Source organism: Myotis lucifugus, unplaced genomic scaffold (assembly GCF_000147115.1).
Source record: "Myotis lucifugus unplaced genomic scaffold, Myoluc2.0 scaffold_8, whole genome shotgun sequence".
NCBI classification, from domain to species: domain Eukaryota; kingdom Metazoa; phylum Chordata; class Mammalia; order Chiroptera; family Vespertilionidae; genus Myotis; species Myotis lucifugus.
In genome coordinates this window covers 11,744,588-11,769,624 of record NW_005871056.1, presented here as the reverse complement: position 1 = coordinate 11,769,624, position 25,037 = coordinate 11,744,588, and the positions used below count along the sequence as shown (strand labels likewise).

Here is a 25,037-nt window from a genome sequence, read left to right as displayed (position 1 = left end):
AGCAATAATCTCACTGTCCTGCAATTATTGATTTAAACAACTGCCTTCTCAGAAAATTGGAGGGAAAGAAGCATATTGATAGTACTCAGCCTGGAACCTCAAACATAGGTATGTACAAATACAGTGAATTTAAGACATGTGCTTACTTTAAAGAATTCAAAAGACAGGAGACAGCATTAAAAAAAGAAAAAAGAAAATATCAAATTTAATTTAAATTAAAAAAATCAGAAATTATCTGGAAAAAACAATGGAGCAAATCAACTCCTAAAAAAGAGGGCTGCGTTTTTGTGATCACATTTATTGGAAGGGTTGAAGAAAAATAAAAATGCCATTTAGCTTTAGAATTTGTGAGTTATGTGCAAATAAACTCATTTCAGGAGCAGAAGAATCCTTGGTCATTTCTTAATATCAAAATTTACGCAGGTTCTCTTTTGAATATCTTCTACCTTTAAAGACGCAATCATATAAAGTCTCCTAATTTCCACACAGGATATATTCTTTGTTTCAACCAACTCTCAATGGAGGGGCAACTAGGACAACACCATCTCCCCGGACAAAAAGCATTGGAATATTCCGTTTTGTTGACTGGAAGAAGAAGAAAAAAACAAAAAAACAAAAAACACATTTACACAAATATGTAGTAGTATTGTTTATTTGTTGCTGTTTTTCACAAGAGAAATTTGAAAACACACACAGATTCATTATAACACAAATAAACTGATTAAAAAACCTGATTACTTACCTTTGTAGTACAAAGAAAAACTATCTGTTTACTGTTTACTTTTCCTGGATATCAATAACTGGGGCAGAGACGGCACTATCCACCAATATCCATTCCCCTCTTCTGGCACACAGCTACACTCAGGCACACAGCGGGCACACAGCTATATTTCTCAAACTCCCTTGCACACAGTGGGCACACAGCTATATTTCTCATACTCCCTTGCAACCAGGTATAGCCGTGAAATTGAGTTTTAACCAATGAGAAGTAAACAGCAGTGACTGAGTGATCCATAAACCTCCCATATATTTCCTTCTATGGTCTTCCTCCCACTGCTGGAGAATCCATGGGATGGCAGAACCCTAAGATAAAGGAAGCCTGAGCCCCTGACTGAGCATCTGGAAAAAGGCTATTGTACTGACCTAAAACTTCACTCAGGATGGTTATGAGGGGAGAAATAAAATTCTATTGTGCATTACATGTTGTTACCACACTCAAACATGTGAAATGGATACCTTGGGGTGTTTGTTTGCCTAGGTGTCAAGCTTTAGGCAGTAATGAAACAGATATGGAATGCCTGAAATCCTCTTATGCCTTGGGAAACACATGGTAAGACTGCCTGCAATGACTTGGAAAGTAGTCCAAGGACCTCCCAAACCTATAGGTTCTAGGGGAAGAGATTGGAAAAGTCAAATGTTGGTAGGTGTTGCTGTTAACCTGATGCACTCAGCAAGGAGTATAAGAAAGAGATGAGCTCAGAAAAGAAGTAGCTGGTTTTCAAGCAGAGATTGTAAGAAATAGGACACAAAGGGTTAGAAAAGCCAATTGTTTTTAGACCCCAAACTGTAGACATAAGTAGGAAAAAAAGCTTTGAGGAACAAAGCCCAGTAAAACTTCTCAGTTAAACAAACTCAGCCCTGCCCGACTGGTGTGGCTCAGTGGTTGAGTGTCAACCTATGAACCAGGAGGTCGCAGTTTGATTCCTGGTCAGGGCACATACCCTGGTTGCAGGCTTGATCCCGAGTGTGGAGCATGCAGAAGGCAGCCAATCAATGATTCTCTTTCATCACTGATGTTCCTATATCTCTCTCCCTCTCCCTTCCTCTCTGAGATCAATAAACATATATTAAAGAAGAAAAAAAAAACACCAAAAAACTCAACTCTAGACAAAGATCAGATTAATGGTATTGCTTCCCACCTAAACTCACTTTACCAAGTGGCCTCAAAGTAGTGAACATTAATTTGAGGGACAGGAATATAGGTGAGAAGTAAATAAATAAAGGCATCTACAAGTTATGTCTAGGAAAAAAACAGTGACTGGGGATACTGGATCACAGAACTGACTGGAAGTAACCAGATTTATGGTCTAAATAACAGAAAAATCATAAACAGAAATAGGGAATTTTTGAAGGTGAAAAACACCAAGAGTTTAGTTTTAGATGTACTAGATTTAAGATAACATCCAAAGTGGAAAATTTTTCAATAAGAATGTTGGAAATGAGAGTGAAACTCAGAAAAGGAAGGAAACTGAAGATGGATTTATACATAATCATAATTATGATTATGTATAATCCTATTACAACATGCCACCAGCTTTCCATGCACCAAATTCAGTGCATCCTATTATAATCCTGGGAGGCAAACACAGGTATTGGCTTTTTACAGAGGGGGTTCCCACCCTGGCTGGTGTGGCTCAGTTGGTTGGGCTTGTCCCATGCACCAAAAGATTTGCCAGTTTGATTCCCAAACAGGGCACAATGTCCAGGTTGCAAGTTGCAGACTCAATCCCCAGTAGGGGGCGTGCAGGAAGCAGCCGATGGATATTTCTCGCCTCCCTTCCTATCTACCAAATCAATAAACTATTATTTAAGAGGGGAAAAAAAAGAAAAAACAGAGGGGGTTCCGGAGGCCTAGAAAGTTTCTATAATTTTCCCAAAGTCAATCAGCAGCAGCAGCAGTAGCCAGGATTTCAACCTGGATCAAATAAGACCCCAAGCTTTTATGCTGTACTGATTACTGTCATAGACTCGTGGCTGATAAAATACAATAGTTACTAATGACATGTCTGAGGGAAAAAAATAAAGCCCATGTTCAGAGAGAGAAAGAAATTAAACTAGCACCAGAGTCAGGAGTGGTTGAAGAGAAGAAAAAAGCCATGATAAAGCAAAACTACCAACAAAGGCTAACATTTGAACACTTACTATATACCTATTGCTAATCTGAAGGCTCTTCAAGTAACCTCTCTGTGAATCCAACAGCTGGATTCCATCCAGCTTGACACCTATTAACTGGATCCTACTACTATCCCCACTTTACAGACAAGGAAACTTAGCCACAGACAGGTGGATAATTTGGTACAACTATATCGCTGGTAAGCAAGGGAATCAAGGTTTGGATCCAGATTTAAACCGCTATGCTCTAAGAGGGCTAAAGACCAGCTTCCCAATACTTAAAAACAAATGGGATTTTCTTTTTTTATATTTGAAGAATGAAATGTGCCAACATTTGGAAGAGCTGCATAACTCAGTGAACTAATATTTTCCAAATTACCAGTAGTTGATGTTATAAAATCACGCATGTGTAAAAGATTCACTCCAAGTGCAAGGTAGACCAATTAATTTGCATATAACAAGAGTATGAAAAGTTCATGAACATGGTTTCAGATTACACACTGCAACTAACATCTAAGAAACCAGTATTCTTGAGTTTGGGTATAGCATCAAAGGCAAATAACCACAAAAAATACCCCCTCCCTTTTCCAACTGTGAGAGGTCAGATTTTCTTCAATTATAATATATCACAACACATTAAATGCAGAAAAAAGTTGTGAGAAGCTAGATGTAATTAATTAAGCCACGCAATAAAGACATTTGCAAAAATGTGAAACAAAGACACTTCTCTCTAAATAGTATTTTAGAAAATAGTCATAAAAATGTTACTTTTATTAACATAATAAGCTTATTATTTTTAATGAGTTAATAAATATTTTTTAAATTTACAAGTTTCTCTATTAAGTATTGATAGATCAAGTCCATATCAAACAAAAAAAGCATTATCCAGTATAACTGCCATATAACAGTGCACACAGGCTTCTTACGTTGTCATATCGTAATGAATCATAGTATTCCTGCTTACCAATGAGGAAATTAAGCCTGCAAAGTTAATTCCCTTGCCCAACGCACCCCTGTATGAAGTGGCCAAACCAGTATTGAAAACCAGGTCTGTTTGGCCCCAAAGACTTTGCTTTTAATTGCTATTCTCTACTGAGCCCATGAGTAGGAGTCAAAACATGATAGACTTGCTATAAACAAATGTTACGCTGTTGAATGTTAATAATTGGCATTTTAAAAACAATGAATAGAATTGTGTGACTTACTTTATATATCTCTTCATATGTTTCTTCATCAATTTCTATAGTAGTCACAGTTTCTTCCACATCTCCCAATATCATATTTAAATGTTGATCATAAGCCTGAAGTGGGAGAGTGAGGGACAAAGAAATTTAATAAATTAAGGAACAACGAACAGGACTTACAATATGCAAATGGCTCCATACAAGTAACACATAATACTTATACCACAAACTTCTATCCTCCTATATAATAAAAGGGTAATATGCAAATTGTCCCCTTGACCGCGAATTCTACCAGGGTGCAGGGCCAGCCCGCCAACCTCCTGGGGCCCCTCCCCGCAGCCAGCCCAGCCCGATCAGCCGTGCACAAATTTGTGCACCGGGCCTCTAGTATGCAAATAAAAAATAATCTAACTAGTCCTGGTTGGTGTTGTTCAATGGTTAGCATGTCTGCCGGCGCACCAAAGGGTCGAGGGTTTGATTCCCGGTCAAGGGCACGTACCTGGGTTGTAGATTTGTTCCCAGCCTGGTTGGGGTGTGTTCGGGAGGCAACCAATCCATGTGTCTCTCTAACATCCATGTTTCTCTCTCTCACCCCCCCTCCCTTCCTCCTTCCCTTCCACTCTCTCTAAAAAAGAAAGAAAAATCAATGGAAAAAATATCCTCAGGTGAGGGTTAACAAAAACAAAAAACAAAAAAAATAAAGGATTTATATGTACTCATGATCAATGATTTCCAAGAAAGATTAAGTGAAATACAAAGGCATTCAAAAATTTGTGTAGCAAGATCCCATTTATTTTTTATTTTTTTAGTAATGGTATGTGTGTATGTGTGTGTATGTATATGTATATATATATACACACATATATATACATGCGTGTGTATATACATACATATATACATATACATACACACATATATACATATGGACATATATATATGCAAATATATGCATATGGACATATATATATGCAAATATATGCATATGGACATATATATAAATACTAGAAGCCCAGTGTGTGAAATTAGTGCACTCGGGGAGGGGGGGGCGGCGCGGAGGGTATCCCTCAGCACAGCCTGAGCCCTCTTGCAATCCGGGAGCTCTCAGGGGATATCCGACTGCCAGCTGAAGCCCACTCCCTGTGGGAGCGCACTGACCACCAGGGAGTAGCTCCTGCATTGAGCGTCTGCCCCCTGGTGGTCAGTGCACATCATAGCGACCAGTCATTCAGCCATTCGATCAATTTGCATATTAGCCTTTTATTATATAGGATATACATGGAAAGATCTATAGACTCAATTTTTAATTTTTAATAATGGTTACCAATAGAATGGGATTTCACCTTTTACTCTATGTATCTGTGTTGTTTTAATTTTTTTCACAAGAAAACACAAATTTATGTATATGTCAGTAATTTAAAGAACATTTAAGTATGAATGGAGAAATGTTATTTGCAAGTAAACAGAAGAGCCAAAATGAAAGAAATGAACATGTTCTTTAATAAACACATCATTTCTGTTAAGAGAAAAAAATGTTAAAAATATGAATAAAATACAGTTGTATTTGACTTATGAAACACATACAGTTGTATTTGACTTATGAGGCCTTCCACCTCGCTCTCCTCTACATTCAAAAGATTCCTCTACAGTGGACAGTTTTTACATTTCAAGGGTTTAGGGTAGGGAGGGATGACAAGGAAATAATATGATTACTTACATGTAATCTACCTCTAAGCTCTCTGTCATTTCTCATTTTCACATAAATTCGCTCATCCAGGCTGAGCCTGATAAGATCCAGGGGCTCTTCTACAGTGTTGGTAGTTTGTTGCTGATAAAAGAAGCAGGCATAGTAATAACAATTACTAGAGAGAATGCAGCACTCAAATCAATGCCATGTTGTGTGATGTGGGCAAATAACATAACTCCTCTATGTCTCAGTCTCATAATCTGTAAAATGTGGATAACAATATTGCCTACCTAATACTAAGGATTACATGACATATATGAAGGCTTAGAACAGTACCTGGCACAAAGCGCTATACAAATGAGGTCTGAAACATACATACACAGGAAGAAGGTAGCAATATAATCAGGACTGTACTCTGTTCCTTCACAGTACAAATTGTTTGACCCAATTTCAGGGTATATGGAGTCACTCTCAGGGACATTAGCCTTATCTCAAATATCATTTAGTACAGTAATTTGAAAAACATTCCCTTAATGACTACTACACACTAGTCAGAATGCTAAGCAGAGATGAAGGTTTGAGAGAAGACTAAGTTCATATAGGGCAGGCTGACTTTTGGGTGCCAAGTGGCCAATAAGAGCAATACACTCAGCAGATAGTATAGAATACTGGCTGAAAGCACTGGCTTTGGAATCAGGCAGTGTGGGTTCAACTCCTGACTCTGATACTTATGAATTGAGATAAAAAATTATGCCATCTCAGCCCTGGCCAGGTGCTCAGTTGGTTAGAGTGTTATCCCAATACACCAAGGTTGCAGGTTCGACCTTGGGTCAGGGCACTACAAGAATCAACCAATGAAGGTAAAAGTAAGTGAAATGTCTGTTTCTCTCTCTCTCTCTCTCAAATCAATAAATAAAAATTGGGGGGAGGAGGGGAATTATAGCATCTCTAATTCTATTTCCTTTTCCTTGTCTATAAAATAAGGAAGCCACAATCTTCCCATCATGACTCTTATGAGGATTAAATTAACTAATGTATAGTCCTAGCTGGTATAGCACAATTGGTTGAGCATCATGCCATGCACTGAAAGGTCGCCAGTTTGATTCCATCAGGGTACATGCCCAGGTTGCAGGTTTGATTCCTGGTGTGTGCAGCTGATCGATGTTTCTCACATTCATATTTCTCTCTCTTTCTCTCCCCCTCTCCCTTCTTTGATCTCTAAAATCAATAAAAACACATTTTAAAAAATTGAACTAATGGCCCAGCCAACATGGCTCACTAGTTGAGCATCGACCTATGAACCAGGAGGTCACAATTCGATTCCAGGTCAGGGCACATGCCTGGGTTGCAGGCTCGATTACCCAGTGGGGGATGTGCAGGAGGCAGTCAACCAATGATTCTCTCTCATTGATGTTTCTATCTCTCTCTCCTCTCCTTCCTCTCTGAAATCAATAAATATATATATATACATTTTTTAAATTTAGCTAATGTATTTAACATTGTATCTGGCAAACAGAAAGTACTTATAAATGGTTGTCATTGTTTCTATTAAAGAACCATTGGAAAAGGTCTCAGAGATCAGGGCCATGATGACTTGGGATCATCCATGTGAAAGGGATGGCTGAAGAAGATAAAATTATTCAAGGAGAGCTTCTTCAGTGAGTACACGAGGCCACTGGAAGGTAACTGAACATTACAGGCTCTACAGTCTGATAAAGCTAGATGAGGGGAGAAAAAATATCCTGAGCTCAAAAGGTGTTTGTTTAGAAACAGCTAACCAACTAGATTATAATGATACAGAAGTCAGTACCTGCCCTGTAAAAGCTCATTCTAGTCAAGAGAGGCATATAAGTAATTAAACACTACTATAGGCCTGGTGCACGAATTCATACACAGGTGGGTTCCCTCTGCCTGGCCAGCGATTGATCGGGGCCAATCGGGGCCATCTCGTCCAGCCCCGTCTCACCCAGTCCCCATCGGCCGGACCCCAGCAGCAAGCTAACCTACCAGTTGGAGCATCCACCCCCCTGGTGGTCAGTGTGCATAATAGCGACTGGCCGAGCAGTTGACAGAACAGTTGATGGATTGGTTGCAGACACTTCGCATATTAGGCTTTTATATAGAGAGATAAGAATACACACATGACAGATGCCTACTTTAGCCTCAGTCTGGGATGCCTGCAGTCTACCCTTTTCATTCTGTAGCTTTAAATATTGCCTTTTCAATGAGGCCTCCCAATTCAATCAATGTGTTGAGTGTTTCCACCGCTGTTCTAAACAGGGAAGACAGAATAGTGAACAAAACAAAACTCCTGCTCTTAAGAAATCCATTTCTGGCCCTGGCCGGTTTGGCTCAGTGGATAGAGCATCGGCCTGCAGACTCAAGGGTCCCAGGTTCAATTCTGGTCAAGGGCATGTGCCTTGATTGTGGGCACGTCCCCAGTAAGGGGTGTGCAGGAGGCAGCTGATCAATGTTTCTTTCTCATTGATGTTTCTAACTCTCTATCCCTCTCCCTTCCTCTCTGTAAAAAAATCAAGAAAAAATATTTTTTTTTAAAGAAAGAAATCCATTTCTGGGTGAACGAGGGGGGGGGCAGGAGATAGACATTAAACAAAGCTTATACTAATATGAATAAATAACATGCTATGAAGAAGAAAAAAAGACTGGGAGAGTGCTCTTTTATGTAGGTGGCCAAAAAGTCCTCTTTGATGAGAGATGAGATGTCGGTAGACATTGTGGCCTGATCCACATTGATACCCGAGGAAGAGTATTTTGGGAAAAAGAAAGATCAGGGGGCAAAGCCTGCAGGGCTATCAGTTCTGCATACCCCTCCTGGCTTGTTTCCTTCTCACCACATCACAGCTCCTATACATCCCACACGTCTATGTTTACTTTTTATCTGTCCTCCCCCGCAATGCAAGCTCCAAATGGGAACAGTGATCACGTATGTCAATCCTGGTGTCCCTGGTGCGTTGAACGGTGTCTAGCCATACAAAGCTGATGTTCCCTAAGCATTTGTTGAATGGAGTAATAATTGTTGCGCTCAGTAACGATAAGATTCCTTAACTTTACTGTCACGCTTTCTATCAGAATCCGGACAGCTCCGCGAGGCAGGCAAGGATCATTATCCCCATTCTGTAGATAAAACTGAGACTCAGAGAAAGGAAATGGCGAGCGAGCGCAGTAACAAGTTTTCCGGCGGGCTTCTAAAAGAAAAGACTTCAGGGCCTGAGCCCGTGAGACCCGGAGAGAGTCGGCATGATCGGTGAACTTGGAGAAAGCCGCCCTGGTACGCAAAGCCAAGCAGCGAAGCCGCTGGGGAGCGAGCTCCTCAGCAGACACTCACCTGGTCCACGTCGTCCGCCATGTTTCAAACCCTGCGCCCTTTCCCGCCTCTCGCGAGATCTCTCCAGCCCGTCCAGGCTCCGGAAACGCGAGGACGCAAGGCACCGGAAGTGAAAAGAAATCTGTTTTGCCCTTTCTTGCTTTCCGCGGTGTGCACTGGTCGTTGGGGCGGAGTTGCTTCCTGAAGCGTGCGCTGGGCCTATAAAGGGCAGGGGCGTGGCCATGCCTCTTCCCGCCTGGGGGCGTGGCCCGAGCTCGTGCTGCGGTCCGCGGCGTGGTGCGTCACTCGCGAGGCGAGTCTGGCCCTAGCAAGATGGCTCGGAAGCGGGCAGCTGTTCGGGGTCCTCGGGGACGCGAACCACGCGGCCAGAAAGCCAAGGGCGAGGAGAAGGAGGCAGGTGAGAGCGAGGCCAAGCTGGACTTAGGGGGAGATGCTGAAGAAGATCCGGAAGCAGGCCCGGGTGCGGGAGCGGGGAGGCCGGCCCCTTGGAGGTGGGGGGCGGAGGCTGCTCCGCGCCCATCTGCGCCACGGAGCGACGTTCCCGGGGCCAGTGGTTGCGCCGCTGCCTGGGTCCTCCCGGACGTCGCTCTGCCTTTGTCCTCACGCGAGGAGTGATGCGCCCCGAGCGGTTCCCCTGAAACTCAGCCTCACCACGAGCTCCCCCGCGCATCCTCTTTTTTGCTCCCTGTTTGTCTACACTCACAGAACAAAGTTCATCCTCCTGGTAGATGCAAAGGGCTAAAGGGCATTGCAGTTACTGTGTGTCCCCCGAAGACGGTGGCCCGGGACATGGAGCGCTGTAGCGTGCTGACTCCCAGAATAACATCGTCAGCCGAATCTCACCCCAGAGTACAAGATTCGGATCCAGCCTGATTTGCACGATGATATCAAGTATTTGTCGTGGGCAAAGCAAAAACGCTTGGTTTTCTTCTTTCAGCTTCTCTCTTCTCCACTTTTTTCCCACCGCAGTCAATGATGCCTTCACCCACTAGTTACAGCAGCAAACATAACATCCAAGCCATCAGCGAGTCCTGTCAGTTCAGTCTCAGCGCTCTATCTCAGTCCTCCCCACTTCTCTTTATTCTTATGCCACAGACCCTGCCCAAGCCATCACTTTCCAGTTGAACGACTGCAGTTGCCGCTTTACTGATCTCCCTACTTCCCTTCCCCTCCCCCTGCAATAGTTCACTCAGGAGCCCAAGTGATCTTAAAAAAAAACACATCAGATCATAACACGATCTACTTCAAACTCCCTGTGTCTTTCCATTGCTCTTGGCGTAAAACTCAAAATTCCTCATCAAGGCTTACAAGACCTTACATGATTGGGCTGTCGCTACCTACCTGTTGCCTCCTGCCCCTCTTTTCTTTGACAGATACTCTCCTTACTGGCCTCCTCTGTGTTTCAAACATGCCATGTTATTTCTTAACCCTGAACCTTTGTCTTTGATGTTCCTTCTGCCTAGAATGTTGTTCCATGGCTCTTGCCATGGCTGATTCTTCTACTCCTTCAGGTCTCAACTCAGATACCAGGTACTCCCTGTCACAGAGGCCCTCACAGCCTCTGCCACAAACTATAATGATCTTGTTAATTTATTTGCTTCCTTTTTGATTGCCCATCTTACTAAAATTTAAGCTTCATGAAAGCATTTTATTTTTTGCTGTATCCTCTTTTGCCTCTCCCTGCATATACTAAGTGCTCAATAAATATATATATTTTTTAATTTTTTTAATTGAGTTTAGAGAGAGGAAGGTGGAGAGAGAGAGAAACACCAATTTGAAAAACATTGATTAGTTTTCCCACTTATTTATGCATTCATTGGTTTATTCTTGTATATGCCCGGACTGGGGAATCAAACCTGCAACCGTGGCTTATCAGGATGATGCTCCAACCAACTCAGCTACCCAGCCAGGGCATTCAATAAATATTTTTAATAATCGCAAACTGCATGCTGTAGCGCAGGGGTAGGGAACCTTTTTTCTGCCAAGGGCTATTTGGATGTTTATAATATCATTCGAGGGCCATACAGAATTATCAACTTAAAAATTAGCCTGCTATATTTGGTCAGACATTTAATTAACTCACCCCTAATGCCTTGGGAGGACCAGACCAAATGATTTCGCAGGCTGGATAGTCCCCACCCCTGCTGTAGAGGGACTCCTGAAAAAACCGGGTAATAGATTAGACTAGGTAACGAGCAGGGGCTCCTGTGACACAGATTCAACAATTCTGTGATTCTTTATATATTGTCAAGTTCTTCATCTATTGGGAAGTAGTCAAATGCTAACAGTTTTTAAACTTAAAAGGTGATTTGCTATGAATTCCATTTCATTCATTTACTACTTATTCAAATAACATTTGAATATTTTCTGAGTACCAACTGCGTGGTGTACACGAGCTAAGTGACATGGGAGATATTTCTTGGAGGAGCTTAAAGTATAGTAGTGTTGACATTTACAAAAAATATCCAAGGCAAAGTGTGATATCATGGGAGTAGATGTAGGGCTTTGTGGCTTCCGAAGGAATAATCAAGTTTGACTGAAAATATTGGGAAATGCTCTCTGAAGGAGTTGTTTGATCTGTGCTTTTAAGGATGGGTAATATTTTAGCAAGAGGCTTGAGAGGGGGTTTGTATTCTAGCCAGAGGGGAATGTATTATGAATATGTGGCAAGCGTTTCTTCCAGCTAACACTTCCCCTGGCACCAGCTTGGTATAGCTCCAACACTCAGTTGTTACATGCACTTGGGTAAATTATTTTGAACAATTAATACTGGTCTGTGAAACATAATACTGCCTTGCAGGGAGGTTGTGATTTTTCAGTGAGATAGCATATAAAGTTCCTGGCATGGTCCGTGTTAGGTAGTCAGTTGGGCTAGCTCATATCAGTTCAGTCTAAATGTAAGGATGCACTTGAGCTTAACTCAGACTCTGTTACCCAAAGGAGCTAGCAATAAGTTTCCAAAGCAGCTTTCAGGATCTGCTAGAATCTTTTTCAGGAAGAGCTAGAATCTTTTCTGTGGTTGGGTAGAGGAACAATTGTGGTTTGGGCTGCAGGTGACGCTAATGTGGTGACTGTTGTTTCTAATAGTACAATAGTGCAGGTGTTAACAGCACCTCAGTGCATACAATGAAATTATAGTAATGAACAGGACAGGCAAAGTTCTTGCTCTCGTGGTGCTTACAATCTTTGGGTAGGGGTAGAAAGGACAGACAATAAAAAGTTAAAAATAAGCCCTTGCCAGTGTGGCTCAGTTGGTTGGGCATCTTCCTGTGCACCATAGGTTGCTGGTTCCGTTTCCTGTTAGGGCACATGCCTGGGTTGGGGCTCAATCCCTCAGTCCCAGGTAGGGGGTGTGCAGGAGGCAGCTGATTGATGCTCTCACTTTGATGTTTCTCTCTCTCAAAAAATAAATGTAAAAATATATATTAAAAAAATAAATTCACATGGTGATAAGAGCTATGAAGAAAGTAAAACAGCTTACTGTCATAAAACTGGCATGAGGCTGGGGAAGAAGCAGCTAAGTCAGAATCACTGGTCAGGGAAGGTTTCTGTGAGCCAGTTATTTTATGTCCTGAAGGAGCCATTCATAGGAAGTTCTGAGAGGAAAGAGATCCAGGCAGAGGGAACGTTCAAAGACTCTTAGGGGGAATGAGCTTGGCCAGTTAGCTGGAACAGTGAGTGGGGAATTGAGCTGAGAGAGGTGGGCAGAGCCCTTAGTTTAGAGACCAAGCTAGGGAGTTTGTGTTTTATTCTAAGTGCTCTGAGATGCCGCTGGTGGATTAAGTAGGTGTTCTTATTAAATCTCAACAGATGGCCAAGCAAACCACAGTGGTAATTCCTGCCCTGCTGAAATAACCACTGTGTGCCAACTGTGTGGTGTACACCAGCGATCAAGATTTCTTTCTAAACAACTGTTTTTGAATTCATATGATATTGAGCTCAAGGAGGCTGGTTATCCATATTAGATAGCCCTCGATCGTGGAAAGTCCTGGAAAATAGCCTCTAGATCAGCAGTTCTCAACCTGTGGGTCGCGACCCCTTTGGTGGTCGAACGACCCTTTCACAGGGGTCACCTAGACCTGTGGTCAGCAAACTGTGGCTCGTGAGCCACATGCGGCTCTTTGGCCCCTTAAATGTGGCTCTTCCTAAGCCTTAGGACAGTGAAGGTAAACCTATGACACGCGTGTCAGAGGTGACACGCGAACTCATTTTTTTGGTTGATTTTTCTTTGTTAAATGGCATTTAAATATATAAAATAAATATCAAAAATATAAGTCTTTGTTTTACTATGGTTGCAAATATCAAAAAATTTCTATGTGTGACACGGCACCAGAGTTAAGTTAGGGTTTTTCAAAATGCTGACACGCCGAGCTCAAAAGCTTCGCCATCACTGCCTTAGGAGTACCCTAATTAAGTTAATAACAATGTACCTACCTATATAGTTTAAGTTTAAAAAATTTGGCTCTCAAAAGAAATATCAATCGTTGTTCTGTTGATATTTGGCTCTGTTGACTAATGAGTTTGCCGGCCACTGGCCTAGACGATCCTGCATATCAGATATTTACATTACGATTCATAACAGTAGCAACATTACAGTTATGAAGTAGCAACAAAAATAATTTTATGGTTGGGTCATAACATGAGGAACTGTATTTAAAGGGCCAGAAGGTTGAGAACCACTGCTAGATTCTCTAGGACCAAAAAAAAAGCAAAGAATAAAGAAAAAATCATCTATATTTCTACCATGCAGAAATAACCACCACTTTATAAATAATGGTATATTTCCTTTTAGTCTGTGCTGTTTTGTATAGTAGAAGCCATACTATAAAAACAACTTTGCATGCCTAACATTTTATCCTAAATCATTTTCCTTTGTCTTAAAAGATGACTGAATTATATTTTATTGTGTTACTATACTGGAATTAATGATCATCTCATGGTTGGACATTTGGATTTTTAAAATTTTTTCATGCTATGAATAATAATACCATGAACATTTTTAAAATTCAGTTTTTTGTTTCCTTTTCATCTTTTTTAACTCTTTTACTCTCTTCAAAGCACAGAAGTATACAGCTGTGCCTTTTAACCAACCAAATAAATTTGGTGAGAAAGAAATGGTACCTCTGAAGTATCCTGCCACCTGTGTTTTTAGATCAGTAAAAATGAACTATTTTACGTCTTTGCTTATTGATAGAGGGCTAAAGACCATTGTAAGATACGGAAATCGTAATTTTAAGGGCACCCTACTCAAACTGTCAAGTTATAAACCTTTAATCAGCCTCTGGCCTTGGAATAAGAAATCTGTTTCTAGATTATAAATAATTTTGAAATATTTTGTTTCCATTGAAATGTTTAAACCAAGAGAATACATAAATTCCTTCTATAAAACATTTGAAAGAAACCGAACTGAACCATTAATTTTATCAAGCATTAAAACAAATGCCCCTAGCCCTAGCCAGTTTGGCTCAGTGGATAGAGCATCAGCCTGCGAACTGAAAGGTTCCAGGTTCGATTCCGGTCAAGGGCACATGCCCAGGTTGTGGGCTCGATCCCCAGTGGGGGACTTGAAGGAGGCAGCCGGTCCATGATTGTCTCTCATCATGGATGTTTCTATCTCTCTCTCCCTCTTCCTTCCTCTCAGAAATCAATAATATATATATTTTTTAAATGCCCCTATAATGTGAAATTTATTAAAATTAAGTTATGACTTTATTTAGATCAAAAGGGAGTCTTCTTCCCATGCCAAAGTATTCTTGAGGTATATAAATACCCCAAGAGAGTCATCAGGACAAACCACAAATGAAAGGAATGAATTCATTTGATATTCTATGTTAATATTGCAGCTCCTTTGGAACCTCAATACAGGCTAGAGTATTTTTGTTTTCCAAAATTAGTTCAAGCAGAGTCATGCAAAGGCTGAAAAATGATTTATTTTATATTCAAGATTATTTTCATGAATAGATTTCCAAAATAAAATCCTCTTCTGCCAAGTTATTCATAAATTATTTATTTATTTTTAAATATATATATATATATTTTAAATATATTTTATTGATTCTTTACAGAGAGGAAGGGAGAGGGATAGAGAGTTAGAAATATCGATGAGAGAGAAACATCGATCAGCTGCCTCCTGCACACTTCCCACTGGGTATGTGCCCACAACCAAGGTACATGCCCTTGACCGGAATCGAACCTGGGACCCCTGAGTCCGCAGGCCGACGCTCTATCCACTGAGCCAAACCGGTTAGGGCATAAATTATTTATTATTAAAAATTAATATATTTATATATTTTCTATGTTAATAAGCATAGTTTTAAATACCCTAATTTAACTAAAACCAACAGCTTATGCATTTTTATATTTCCCTTTACCAAAAATATAATTATCTTAAGAAAGTAAAGATATCTCTCTCTCCTAACCCTAAGCTTGCTGAGATGGTTAGTATACCAAGTGCCATTTGGGTTAGATTGGAAAGATTTCATAAAGTATGTGTTTTGTGCAGAGTTTGATTTTGAAAGATGGTGGAAATATATATTAATAGAAATAAGGTTGTGGCAAAACTATTATGTCTATGAACTATAAATATGTCACATAGTAGAAGTGGATTATCCCTAAAATAAATCATCTTGGCAGGTAGTAAATAAGCAAGGGGTTAATCAATGGATTTTTCTTACTGGATATAAGCAGAAACTTAAGATTTGAAAGTTAGATATGATGGCCTCTCTGTAGTCTTAGGAAGAGTAGACTGAAATGCTAATAAAGGAAAATGGTTTTTACTGTGAGCAGAGTGTAGACTGGACTGAAGGTGGGAAGAGGCTGGAAGCTGGTTGTTGACGAAATGTGACATGATGAGCTGGGGATGGAGATTCGGTTTGGAAGGAGGTTACAGAAGAGGAGTTTTCATGACCCTGAAACCACTCTGCATCCACCTTTCTATTGTCCCTTTCCTGTTGCATGTGGGCATCTAGATGTCTTTGAAGATGAGAAACCCCCAAAGAAGAGTCTGCTCTCAAAAGTCTCACAAGGAAAGAGGAAGAGGGGTTGCCATGATCCTGGGGGCTCACCAGATGGTCCAGTGAAAAAGAAGGTGGCCAAGGTGACTGTTAAATCTGAAAGCCTCAAGGTTAAAAAGGATGAAGTCTTCAGTGATGGGGAAGATTTCAGGTGAGAGGTCTTGATTGCTCCTGTCGGAGAAACGTGATTAATAAAACCTGCTCTTTTTGCTTGTCACTAGGCTCCATGGAAAAGACTGGATCTTTAAACTCTTCTAGATAGAGCTCAGACTACTAGTAGAAGCTAGAAAGAATTTAGCGATTATATACTTACCTCCCAAACTTTTCAGGTGAGAACAATGATAGCTTGCAGAAAGTTATTTATTCATGGTTACACAGCTAGCTCATGGCAAAAACCAGGATAAGACTTAAGTCTTTTGACTCCTGATCCTGTGTTCTTTCTACTATACAAAGATATTACATATAAAAAGTATTTACCTGCCATTCCAGCTTTCTTTCGTACTACTCTCCTCAAGCACACTCGACTCCTGCCCAGCTGGACTGCACAGGGCACATGCTCATACTTGACTATCTCTGAGTTGTGCTCATATTCTCCTTCTACCTAAAATGCTTTCTTCCACCTTGAAGATGCAGATCAGACGCCATCTACAGGCTTAAGGTCTTTTCAACTTAGGGTGGGTTTATTGGGAAGTAACCCCATCATAAGTTGAGGAAGATCTGTATTACACATTAGCAACCATTTAGTCTTGAATTGATATGTAGCTAGCTACTTACCTGTGTAGCTATTTAACTAGCTAGGTATCCAGGTTTATGTTAGTATTTATGACATACCTGTGTATAGTCACATTCCCACTTATCTTGAAGTTAGACTTCAACTTTAATCTCCTTACATCATATTTCTTTCTTGTTAATCCTCACCCAAGGATATTTTTTTCCATTGTTATTTTCCATTGATTTTTAGAGAGAGTGAAAGGAAGGGAGGGGGAGAAAGAGAAACATCGATGTGAGAGAGACACATCAATTGGTTGCCTCCCTCACGCACCCGGAATAGGGCTGGGTTTGAACCTGCAACCCAGGTATGTGCCCTTGACCGGGAATCAAACCCCCGACCCTTCAGTGTGCAGGCCGACACTCTAAACATTGAGCCATACTGGACAGGGCACATCATATTTCTTAAAGCGGGGGAGGGGCAGGAGTTGAGAGTCTTCTGAGTTGGGCCATCTTAGGATCAGCAAATGTGAATTCCCTTTTCTTTCTGGTGCCGAACTGTATGTACACAGATATCACAGCTTTTACTTCTAGCACTCACATTATTATTGTGGTTTCTCCTAGTTTTTTCTATGCCATTTCCTGACATCACTATGTTTTCCTTCACACAGCTCTAGGCTGTAGGTTTATAGTATTCTCTCTGACAGCACAATTTAGTATTAGACTAATGATCAGAGCACATCTTAATGAGAACTTGAGACTCATGCTGATGGAGAAAATGAGGCTCAGAGCTCACAAATGAACTTTAAATAATTGCAACCAATTTTCAGTAAATAGAAGGTGTCCTTAAAATTCCGTTTAGTTTAAATGTAATACCGGGATGTTTGTGCCTTCTTCATCTTCCTTCCTGTGGCCTTTACACAGAGACTTTACAAGTGCCTGCAAGAAGGCATACCATCCAAAGAGAGAGTCTGCTGTGGACAAAGACAGCCATGAAGGAGATGATGATGAGGAGGAAAGTGAAGATGATTGGGAAGAGGTAGAAGGTAAAGCATCTTTCTTTGTTTTCAGAACTGTCTGATCCTGTTTTTCTGTTTGATTCTGTTTAGAATCATGTCACTTATTTACAATCCAGTTTTTTTCTTGTGAAACTAATAAGACTGAAGATAAGGTTGCAATAGGAACTTGCTTTTGATATGAAAAATTCAACACCAGATTACCTAGAGCAGGTTATATACAGGGTGTCCCAAAAAAATGTATACACACTTTGAATAATTATGAAGGCAGTGTTTATTAAAATATATTTCATTTTCAAAATGTAATCATGTAATCATTTGTAATCAAAGTGTAATCATTTTCAAAATGCTGTCAGCTGTTAGAGTGTATATACATTTTGGGGGGACACCCTGTATTCTCTTCCTTTGCTGTCAGTGGAGTTTCACCCTCCCTGCCTCCTTCCATTCTCAAGATCAATGGGAAAAATATCCTCTGGTGGATTTTTTTTAAAATTAAAAAACAAATACCCTTTATAGCTGTTCCCCCCCCCTTTTTTTTCTAATCCTGGATCTATTCAAGGTATAAGCCTTATATTGGTTGTCTCTTTTATTCTAGAACAATACCCCCCACCCACCGTTTTTTATTGTTGTTTTGTTTTTCATAGCACAGCTTTTTTTTAGTGTCCTGGCCTCTTGTTTTTTAGAATGTTTCAGGTTCTGTCTGATAAATAATCAAACATCTCATGATGTTGTTACAGTTGTTTCAGTATGCTGTGTATTTCTTTCCTTTTTTGTGTGTGTGTGGTTTTTTTGTTGTTTTTTTGTTAATCCTCATCATTGATTTTTTTAGAGAGAGTAGAAGGGAGAGAGAGAGACAGAGAGAGAGAAACATCAAAGTGAAAGACGCATCAATTGGTTGCAACTGGACCAGGGCCGGGCATGGGGCCTACAACCGAGGTACGTGCCCTTGACAGACTTGAACCCAGGACCCTTCAGTCCACGGGCCTACACTCTATCCATTGAGCCAAACTGGCTAGGGCTTCCACTTATTTCTTATAAGTTGTAAATTAAGTTTAAAGACTTGATTGAATTTAGATTAAACTATTTTTTCCCCCAAGAATACTTCCTAGGTGATGCTTTTTAGTGCATTAAGAGACACCTACTGTCAGGTTGTCCTTCTAGTGATGCCAAGGTTGATCATGTAAGTTGGTACTGCCAGATTGTGCCAATGTAAAGGTGCATTTCCCTTTGTAATTAACTTTCTGGGGTTGTACTCTGATTCTTCGTGAATATCTTGTTCCCTAATAATTTTTTACTTAATGGTTTTAGCATGTATTAATGATCTTGACTGGATCAAAAATTATTATATTGAGGATTACACAATGGTAATAATCTGATTCTATCACTTTATGCACATTTATTAGCTGACTGATCTGTAAAGGAATTGTATTTATTTAGCAAGTGCCTAATCTTACCTCCCTTTCAGGAATTGTAATTACTTAGTAATTTACTCTGAGTATCACTATGAACTTAGAGATTTTTTTTTAATACATATATTACCAGTTATCATCATTATACTTGAGCTTCAGATTGTCCCCGATTTGCCTGGTGGAAGCCCCTTTAAGCTAGCTACCCTCCCATGTCTTTTTTGGCATGACCCCATTAGTTTTTTAGAACATTTATGCTTTCTGGTACAAACTGTTCCAGGCTCATTTTATACTTTCCAGACCTGCAATCAACATTTTTTTCCTCCAAGAAGCCCTGGTTCATTTTAGTGAGGACTGGTAAATAGAAACCAAAATCTTGACATTAGATGTTTCCATTGCTGAACGGGTGTTATTGCTTCTAGGCCTAAAGCTCCTTTATAAGAGCCCTTTGCCAACAAAGTTCACAGTTAGATCCAGTTCAGCAAATTCAGTTTTATTTCAGCTAGTGTTTACTAGCCATGTAGGGGATAAAGAGATGAAAAAGATGTGTTTCTTGTCATTATAAGTTTACAACTAAGACTGAAAAACACTGAAATCATCACTACATACAAAGCAGATTGTACTGCATACTATGTAGTAATAAAAAGAAAATTGTTCTAATTTGGCTAAAAAAAAAAAGTATCTACTAAAACACACATGAGCATCAGCTCCTTGATAGCAAGGGTCTGTATCTAATTCAAGTCAATGTCTTTTAGCCTTAGTTTCCTTTTCTTCTGTGTGGGTTGAATGAGATAAATAAATGTAAAACAGCGCAGTGCTGGCGTTTTATTGTTTTGTTTTGTTTGTTGTTGGTTTTTTTAGGTATTCAAAGCATGGAAGGAGTAGTTATCTCTGTGAGTTCTCCACCTCACATCCATTCCTCACTTCCTCCTTCCCAGCAGAACCTTGATTTTGTTCAGTAGAGTGGCTGTTAATATGATTGCTGTTAATTGGTTTTTTAAAATTACTGTTGATAGAACTCAGTGAGCTCGTGCCAGATGATGGGGCAGAAAATGCAACCTTCTCTCAATCTGTTCTGCCTGTGAAGCCAGTGGAGATAGAGATTGAAACACCGGAGCAGGCGAAAGCAAGACAAAGAAGGTAAGGTTAGGCACTTGCTTCTGCATTCCTATCACATGCCATTGGCAACTAATGAAAACTTCTGAGAAATACATAGGAGACCAGGGCTGAGTATCAAAGTGGTCAGGAGCTTTGGGTGAGAGAAGCCTGGGCTCAGCCTTAAGGCTTGAGTGAGGAACCTTTTTATCCTGGCTGGGGCAGGGAACAGGGAGAGGATACGCCTATATATTGACCAGCTTCTGTATGCCAAGGTGTTGTCTGTTATATTACTTAATCTCTAGAACAGTATATGAATGAGGAGTCAGAGGCTCAGAGAGGTTAAATATCATTTCAGGAGTGGCCGGTAAGTGGATGAGCCAAGATCTAAATCCCTGGCAGGCTGACCTGCAAGTTATGCTTTTCCCACCACATGACCCTGCAGGTCTCAAAGCAGTGCCCCACCATGGTGGGGAGCCCCCATTTCATCCCAGTATACCCAGTACCCCTGTAGCTTCTGGTGGCTTGGAAATATGGAGCACAACATCTGGTAGTTTACTGGTTCATGAGTTCCACTGTATGATGGGCACATTATTTGTCATGCCTAAGGAAGATAATAAAAGTCATTCAAGAAGCATCGTTTTTGTGAGTGTTTTTTAATCCTCACCTGAGGATATTTTTTCCATTGATTTTCAGACAAGAGTGGAAGGAAGGGAGGAGGGGGAGAGAGAGAAAGAGAAACACTGAGAGAGACACATTGATTGGCTGCCTCCCAAACCCACCCCAACCAGGGGTGGGGAGCAGACTCCCATCAAGATACAAGTCCCTGCCAGGGAATCGAACCCACGATCCTATGGTCCCCGGGCTGACACTCCAACCACTGAGCCAAACCGGTCAGGGTTTAAGAAGCATCTTAAAAATGTATGGGACACAGACATGCAAGAGATTTTACATCAGAACAGTAAAATACAAATGAGTGTACATTAATTGAATATAAAGGCAGTGGTGGTTGCTAAGGCTGGAATCGGTAGTTGGAAGGTCAGGCAGTCAGAGAAGACTTCCTGGAGGAGGAGAACTTTGACTCATGTTTATGAGGCATGATTTGGTGCAGGTTGAGAGGAGGTCAGTCTGGGTAGAGACTGTCCTAAGCTATGATTTGTAGGTGAGAAAGGTGAGAAGAAGCAGGAAATAGGTAGCTTTTTTAAAAATTACTTGTGTAGCACAGTCTTGTGCAGGAAAACAAGAAGAAAGAATCACATGCAATTAAAAAGTTAAAGAAATTGACTGGGGGAATGAAGTCAGGTTTCAATTTCCCAGTTCATTCTTGGATTTTTCAATATGCATTACAGTGAAAAAATACAAATGGAGTTTGAGACCGCTCTTCGGAGACTGATGAAGCGTTTCAATAAAGAAGTCCATGAGGACACACACAAGGTAAGGGCAGGAAGTGAAGGGAGAGGACTGTGCTCCTCTTTGCTGAGGCAGAGTGCGGTGGCGGAAAGAGCTGGGGTTCACAGTCAGGGAAACCTGGGTCTTGTTCCTGGCTCTCCTTCTCACTCTGTGACCTTGGCGAGTTTCTTACTCTCTCTGAGGCTTAGTTTCCTCATCTTTGAAGTAGGGGTTAATAATAGTGTCTTCCTCGGAGAGTTGTTTTGAGGATTATCATAGGTGAAGTACAGAGTACAATGCCTGGCATGGAGCAGGGACTAAAAATCAGACTCTCAATCTCTTCTTTCCACAGTTTAAAAACATTAATTCTGATCTCAGCTAAAATTGCTGGCTTTTGAATTCAGCTGGTAGTTATTGAACACGTATTTTGGACCTAGCAAGGTTCTTGACATTGTGGGAGAGAGACTTATATAAAGCTTATTTTCTACAATTAAAGGATTTCTGATGAAAGACCTCAAAACATAGAAACTCAAGACTTAAAAGAAAGAGATCAGTGTGGGTTTGAGTAGCTGAGGAAGGCTTTATTTAGGAGAAAGGGCTGGAGCTGGGTCTAAGAGAAAAGACAGTATGTTGAGATGGGAGTGGACAGAGTCTGGAAATATTGCTCTCTCTGAGTTATGGAGGGGATGGTAGGACAACCAGTTTGCCCACATCTTGGAATATACAGGAACTGAAGTGAGGCCCACCTCGCAGCAGCCTTGGGAAATAAATAAGATAGTTCTGTGTGTTTTTTTACCTCTTGGTATTGGAGATTTGAAACTGACTTGAGGGAAGAAGGGCAGTGCCATTAATTGAAATAGGGAGGCTGTAAGTGGGAAGGAAGGAAGACCGATTTTGAAGTGAAAATGATGCAAAGCTGTGAGAAGGGAAAGACAGTCCATCACTTCAGTAGGTTGAGGAAGGGTGGGGTTGGAGGTCAGATATGGGACAGGTGTGGGGTCTAAAGTGGAGGAGGTTGGGTTCAAGCACACACGGAAATGCAGATGACAGTACAGTGAGCCCATGCTGTCCACCAGCTTTGACAGTTAGAAGCCCGTCAGCAGTCTTGCTATTCTTTCCTTCCACCCATTTTTCCTCCTGAGCAAACTCCAAACATTGTAGCATCTCCTCCATAGTTCCTTCAGTATATATCTAAAAGACAAGGCCTCTGCCCTGGCTGGTTTGGCTCAGTGGATGGTTCGATTCCGGTCAAAGGCACATGCCTGGGTTGCGGGCTCAATCCCCAGTAGGGGGCGCGCAGGAGGCAGCCAATCGATGATTCTCTCTCATCATTGATGTTTCTATATCTGTCTCCCTCTCCCTTCCTCTCTGAAATCAATAAAAATATATTTTTAAAAATAAAATAATAAAAGACAAGGCCTCTTAGAAGAAGAAGAAAGTTTGTATTTTGGAGCTTTGAGATTTGAGATTCTTTGAGGGAAGGAGTAGTTAGAAGAAGAGGGGTTGAAAAGCAAAATCTTGGGAAATGGGTAATGTTAGTATTGTTACTTTTTTGTATTTAGAAATGGCAACATGCGCTGGCTGGTTAGTTGAGCATCTTCCCATGCACCAAAAAGTCACCGGTTCAATTCCCGGTCAGAGCATATGCCCAGGTTGCAGGTTCGATCCCTAGTCAGGGTACATATGGGAGACAACCAATGGATGTTTCTCTCTCTCTCTCTCTCTCTCTCTCTCTCTCTCTCCCTCCCCCTCTCCCTCCCTCTCCCCCCTTCTGTCTCTGAAATCAGTAAAAGCATATTTTTAAAAAAGAAATACCAACAAATACATCCTGCCCACAAAATGTCTTTTAATTCAGCAGCAAAAATCCCTCTTATGTTCAGCTTTTCTTTCATGTCTTCCTTTTTCTTTTTCTCTTTGTCTCCAGGTTCACCTTTTGTGCCTGTTAGCAAATGGCTTCTATAGAAATAGCATCTGCAACCAGCTCGATCTTCAGGCTATTAGCCTCTCCATCATCCCAATTCGCTTTACCAGAGTGCCTCCCCAAGATGTGGACATCTCCTACCTGTCAAACCTGGTGAAATGGTATGGCCCTCTGGCCTGTGCTGCACAGTCTTAGTGTAGGATTTGTGTGTCTCTCAGATTGACTGGGTACAGGTCACTTAACACAGATATCCCCTGAGGTGATCCTGTAAGCCAGGCAGTGGGCACAGCATTGAAGACAGAGAATTGTCAGTCATGATCTCTGTCCTGGAAGAGCTCCCAGGTTTGTCTGGGTAATAAATATACCCCAGGTAATCAGTGTGACCATTGCTCTGGAAGCAGTGTGCTGGGCACTGCGGGCACAAAGAGCCAGGGCACTTATCTCAGCTGGGGGGTCTGGGAAGGCTCCAGAGGGAGGTAAAGTCTGAATTGAGTCTTTAATGATGAGGAGGAGTTACCCAAACAGGGTGGGAAAAATAGAACAAAAGCAGGCAGGGCTCACAATTTCCTTCGCAGACTGCCCCTTCTGATTTTCTTGTCTATAAAGAACAGAGTTCCTCTTTGCTCCTACTTCTCACACAAGGGAATGTCCGGCTTCTCTCCAGGTTCATTGGAACATTTACAGTTAACTCTGACCTTTCAGTCAGCGAGCACGACAGCCTACAAACTACGTTGGAAAGGAGATTTGCGATTTACTCTGCCCGAGATGATGAAGAATTGGTCCATGTGAGTGATTCTTCCTGGCAGCACTATTTTTATTACTGGTAGCAAATGACGATGGCAATCATGTGCCAGATATAAAGTAAATACTAGGTACTGCAGCTCAAAGAGGCTACGTAACTTTCTTAGGGTCACTCATTGACCAGCATTGGAATCAGGGTTGGGACCAGTGTGTGAGTTAAGGCCTACACTCTTTCTATTACTTGGTGTCCTCGTGTGTGAATTTTTGGTCAGGTGCCCTAGAATTGTTTCCTTTAACTATTTAGAAATTGTGTTCAGAAGTTCCAAGGAAATGTTTCAGATGGGCTGCTGAAATTCTTAAGAAAGTGTTCCCATACCTTCCAATTTGGGTGATGGCATTGGCAAGCAGCCATGCAGTGAGGAGAGTTTTATCTACCAAAAGGAGTCCTGGTGAAAGGGGTCTTATGTGTAGACAGGCTTTACAACATGCTTGAAAATACCCTTAGGTAAGGCTCTGTCTGAATAAAACAAAAACAGGGTAGGTATTTGGTTTAATCCCTGGAAGATTCCTATGAATACATACACTTGTGCCTGAGCCTCAAATTCCCTGTATGTTTAGGGAAATCGACCAGACTTTTTGAAT

At 41.1% G+C, this 25,037-nt stretch overlaps 2 protein-coding genes across 5 annotated transcripts in view; one reads left to right on the top strand and one right to left on the bottom strand.

The window, feature by feature from the left end:
* Window positions 1-278: 278 nt before the first annotated feature.
* Window positions 279-9,363, bottom strand: LSM3 (LSM3 homolog, U6 small nuclear RNA and mRNA degradation associated). Its single transcript, XM_006083787.3, has 4 exons — window positions 9,107-9,363; window positions 5,791-5,901; window positions 4,098-4,193; window positions 279-585 (listed from the first exon to the last, which is right to left on the bottom strand). Exons 1-4 carry the CDS (start codon window positions 9,125-9,127, stop codon window positions 505-507), a joined length of 309 nt encoding a protein of 102 aa, XP_006083849.1. The 5' UTR covers window positions 9,128-9,363; the 3' UTR covers window positions 279-504.
* Window positions 9,360-25,037, top strand: part of XPC (XPC complex subunit, DNA damage recognition and repair factor) — a 28,161-nt gene continuing 12,483 nt past the window's right edge. The window contains exons 1-8 of one of the 4 annotated variants that reach the window (XM_023749616.1): window positions 9,400-9,503; window positions 9,812-9,997; window positions 16,075-16,270; window positions 17,752-17,873; window positions 20,266-20,389; window positions 21,694-21,778; window positions 23,658-23,815; window positions 24,319-24,439. In XM_023749616.1, coding sequence (XP_023605384.1) covers window positions 9,988-9,997; window positions 16,075-16,270; window positions 17,752-17,873; window positions 20,266-20,389; window positions 21,694-21,778; window positions 23,658-23,815; window positions 24,319-24,439 — 816 coding nt within the window. In that variant the 5' untranslated portion in view covers window positions 9,400-9,503; window positions 9,812-9,987. Of the gene's footprint in view, window positions 9,504-9,811; window positions 9,998-15,337; window positions 16,271-17,751; window positions 17,874-20,265; window positions 20,390-21,693; window positions 21,779-23,657; window positions 23,816-24,318; window positions 24,440-25,037 lie in introns of those variants that run through there. The other 3 variants (XM_006083788.3, XR_002827991.1, XM_023749615.1) reach the window with 3 other exon arrangements.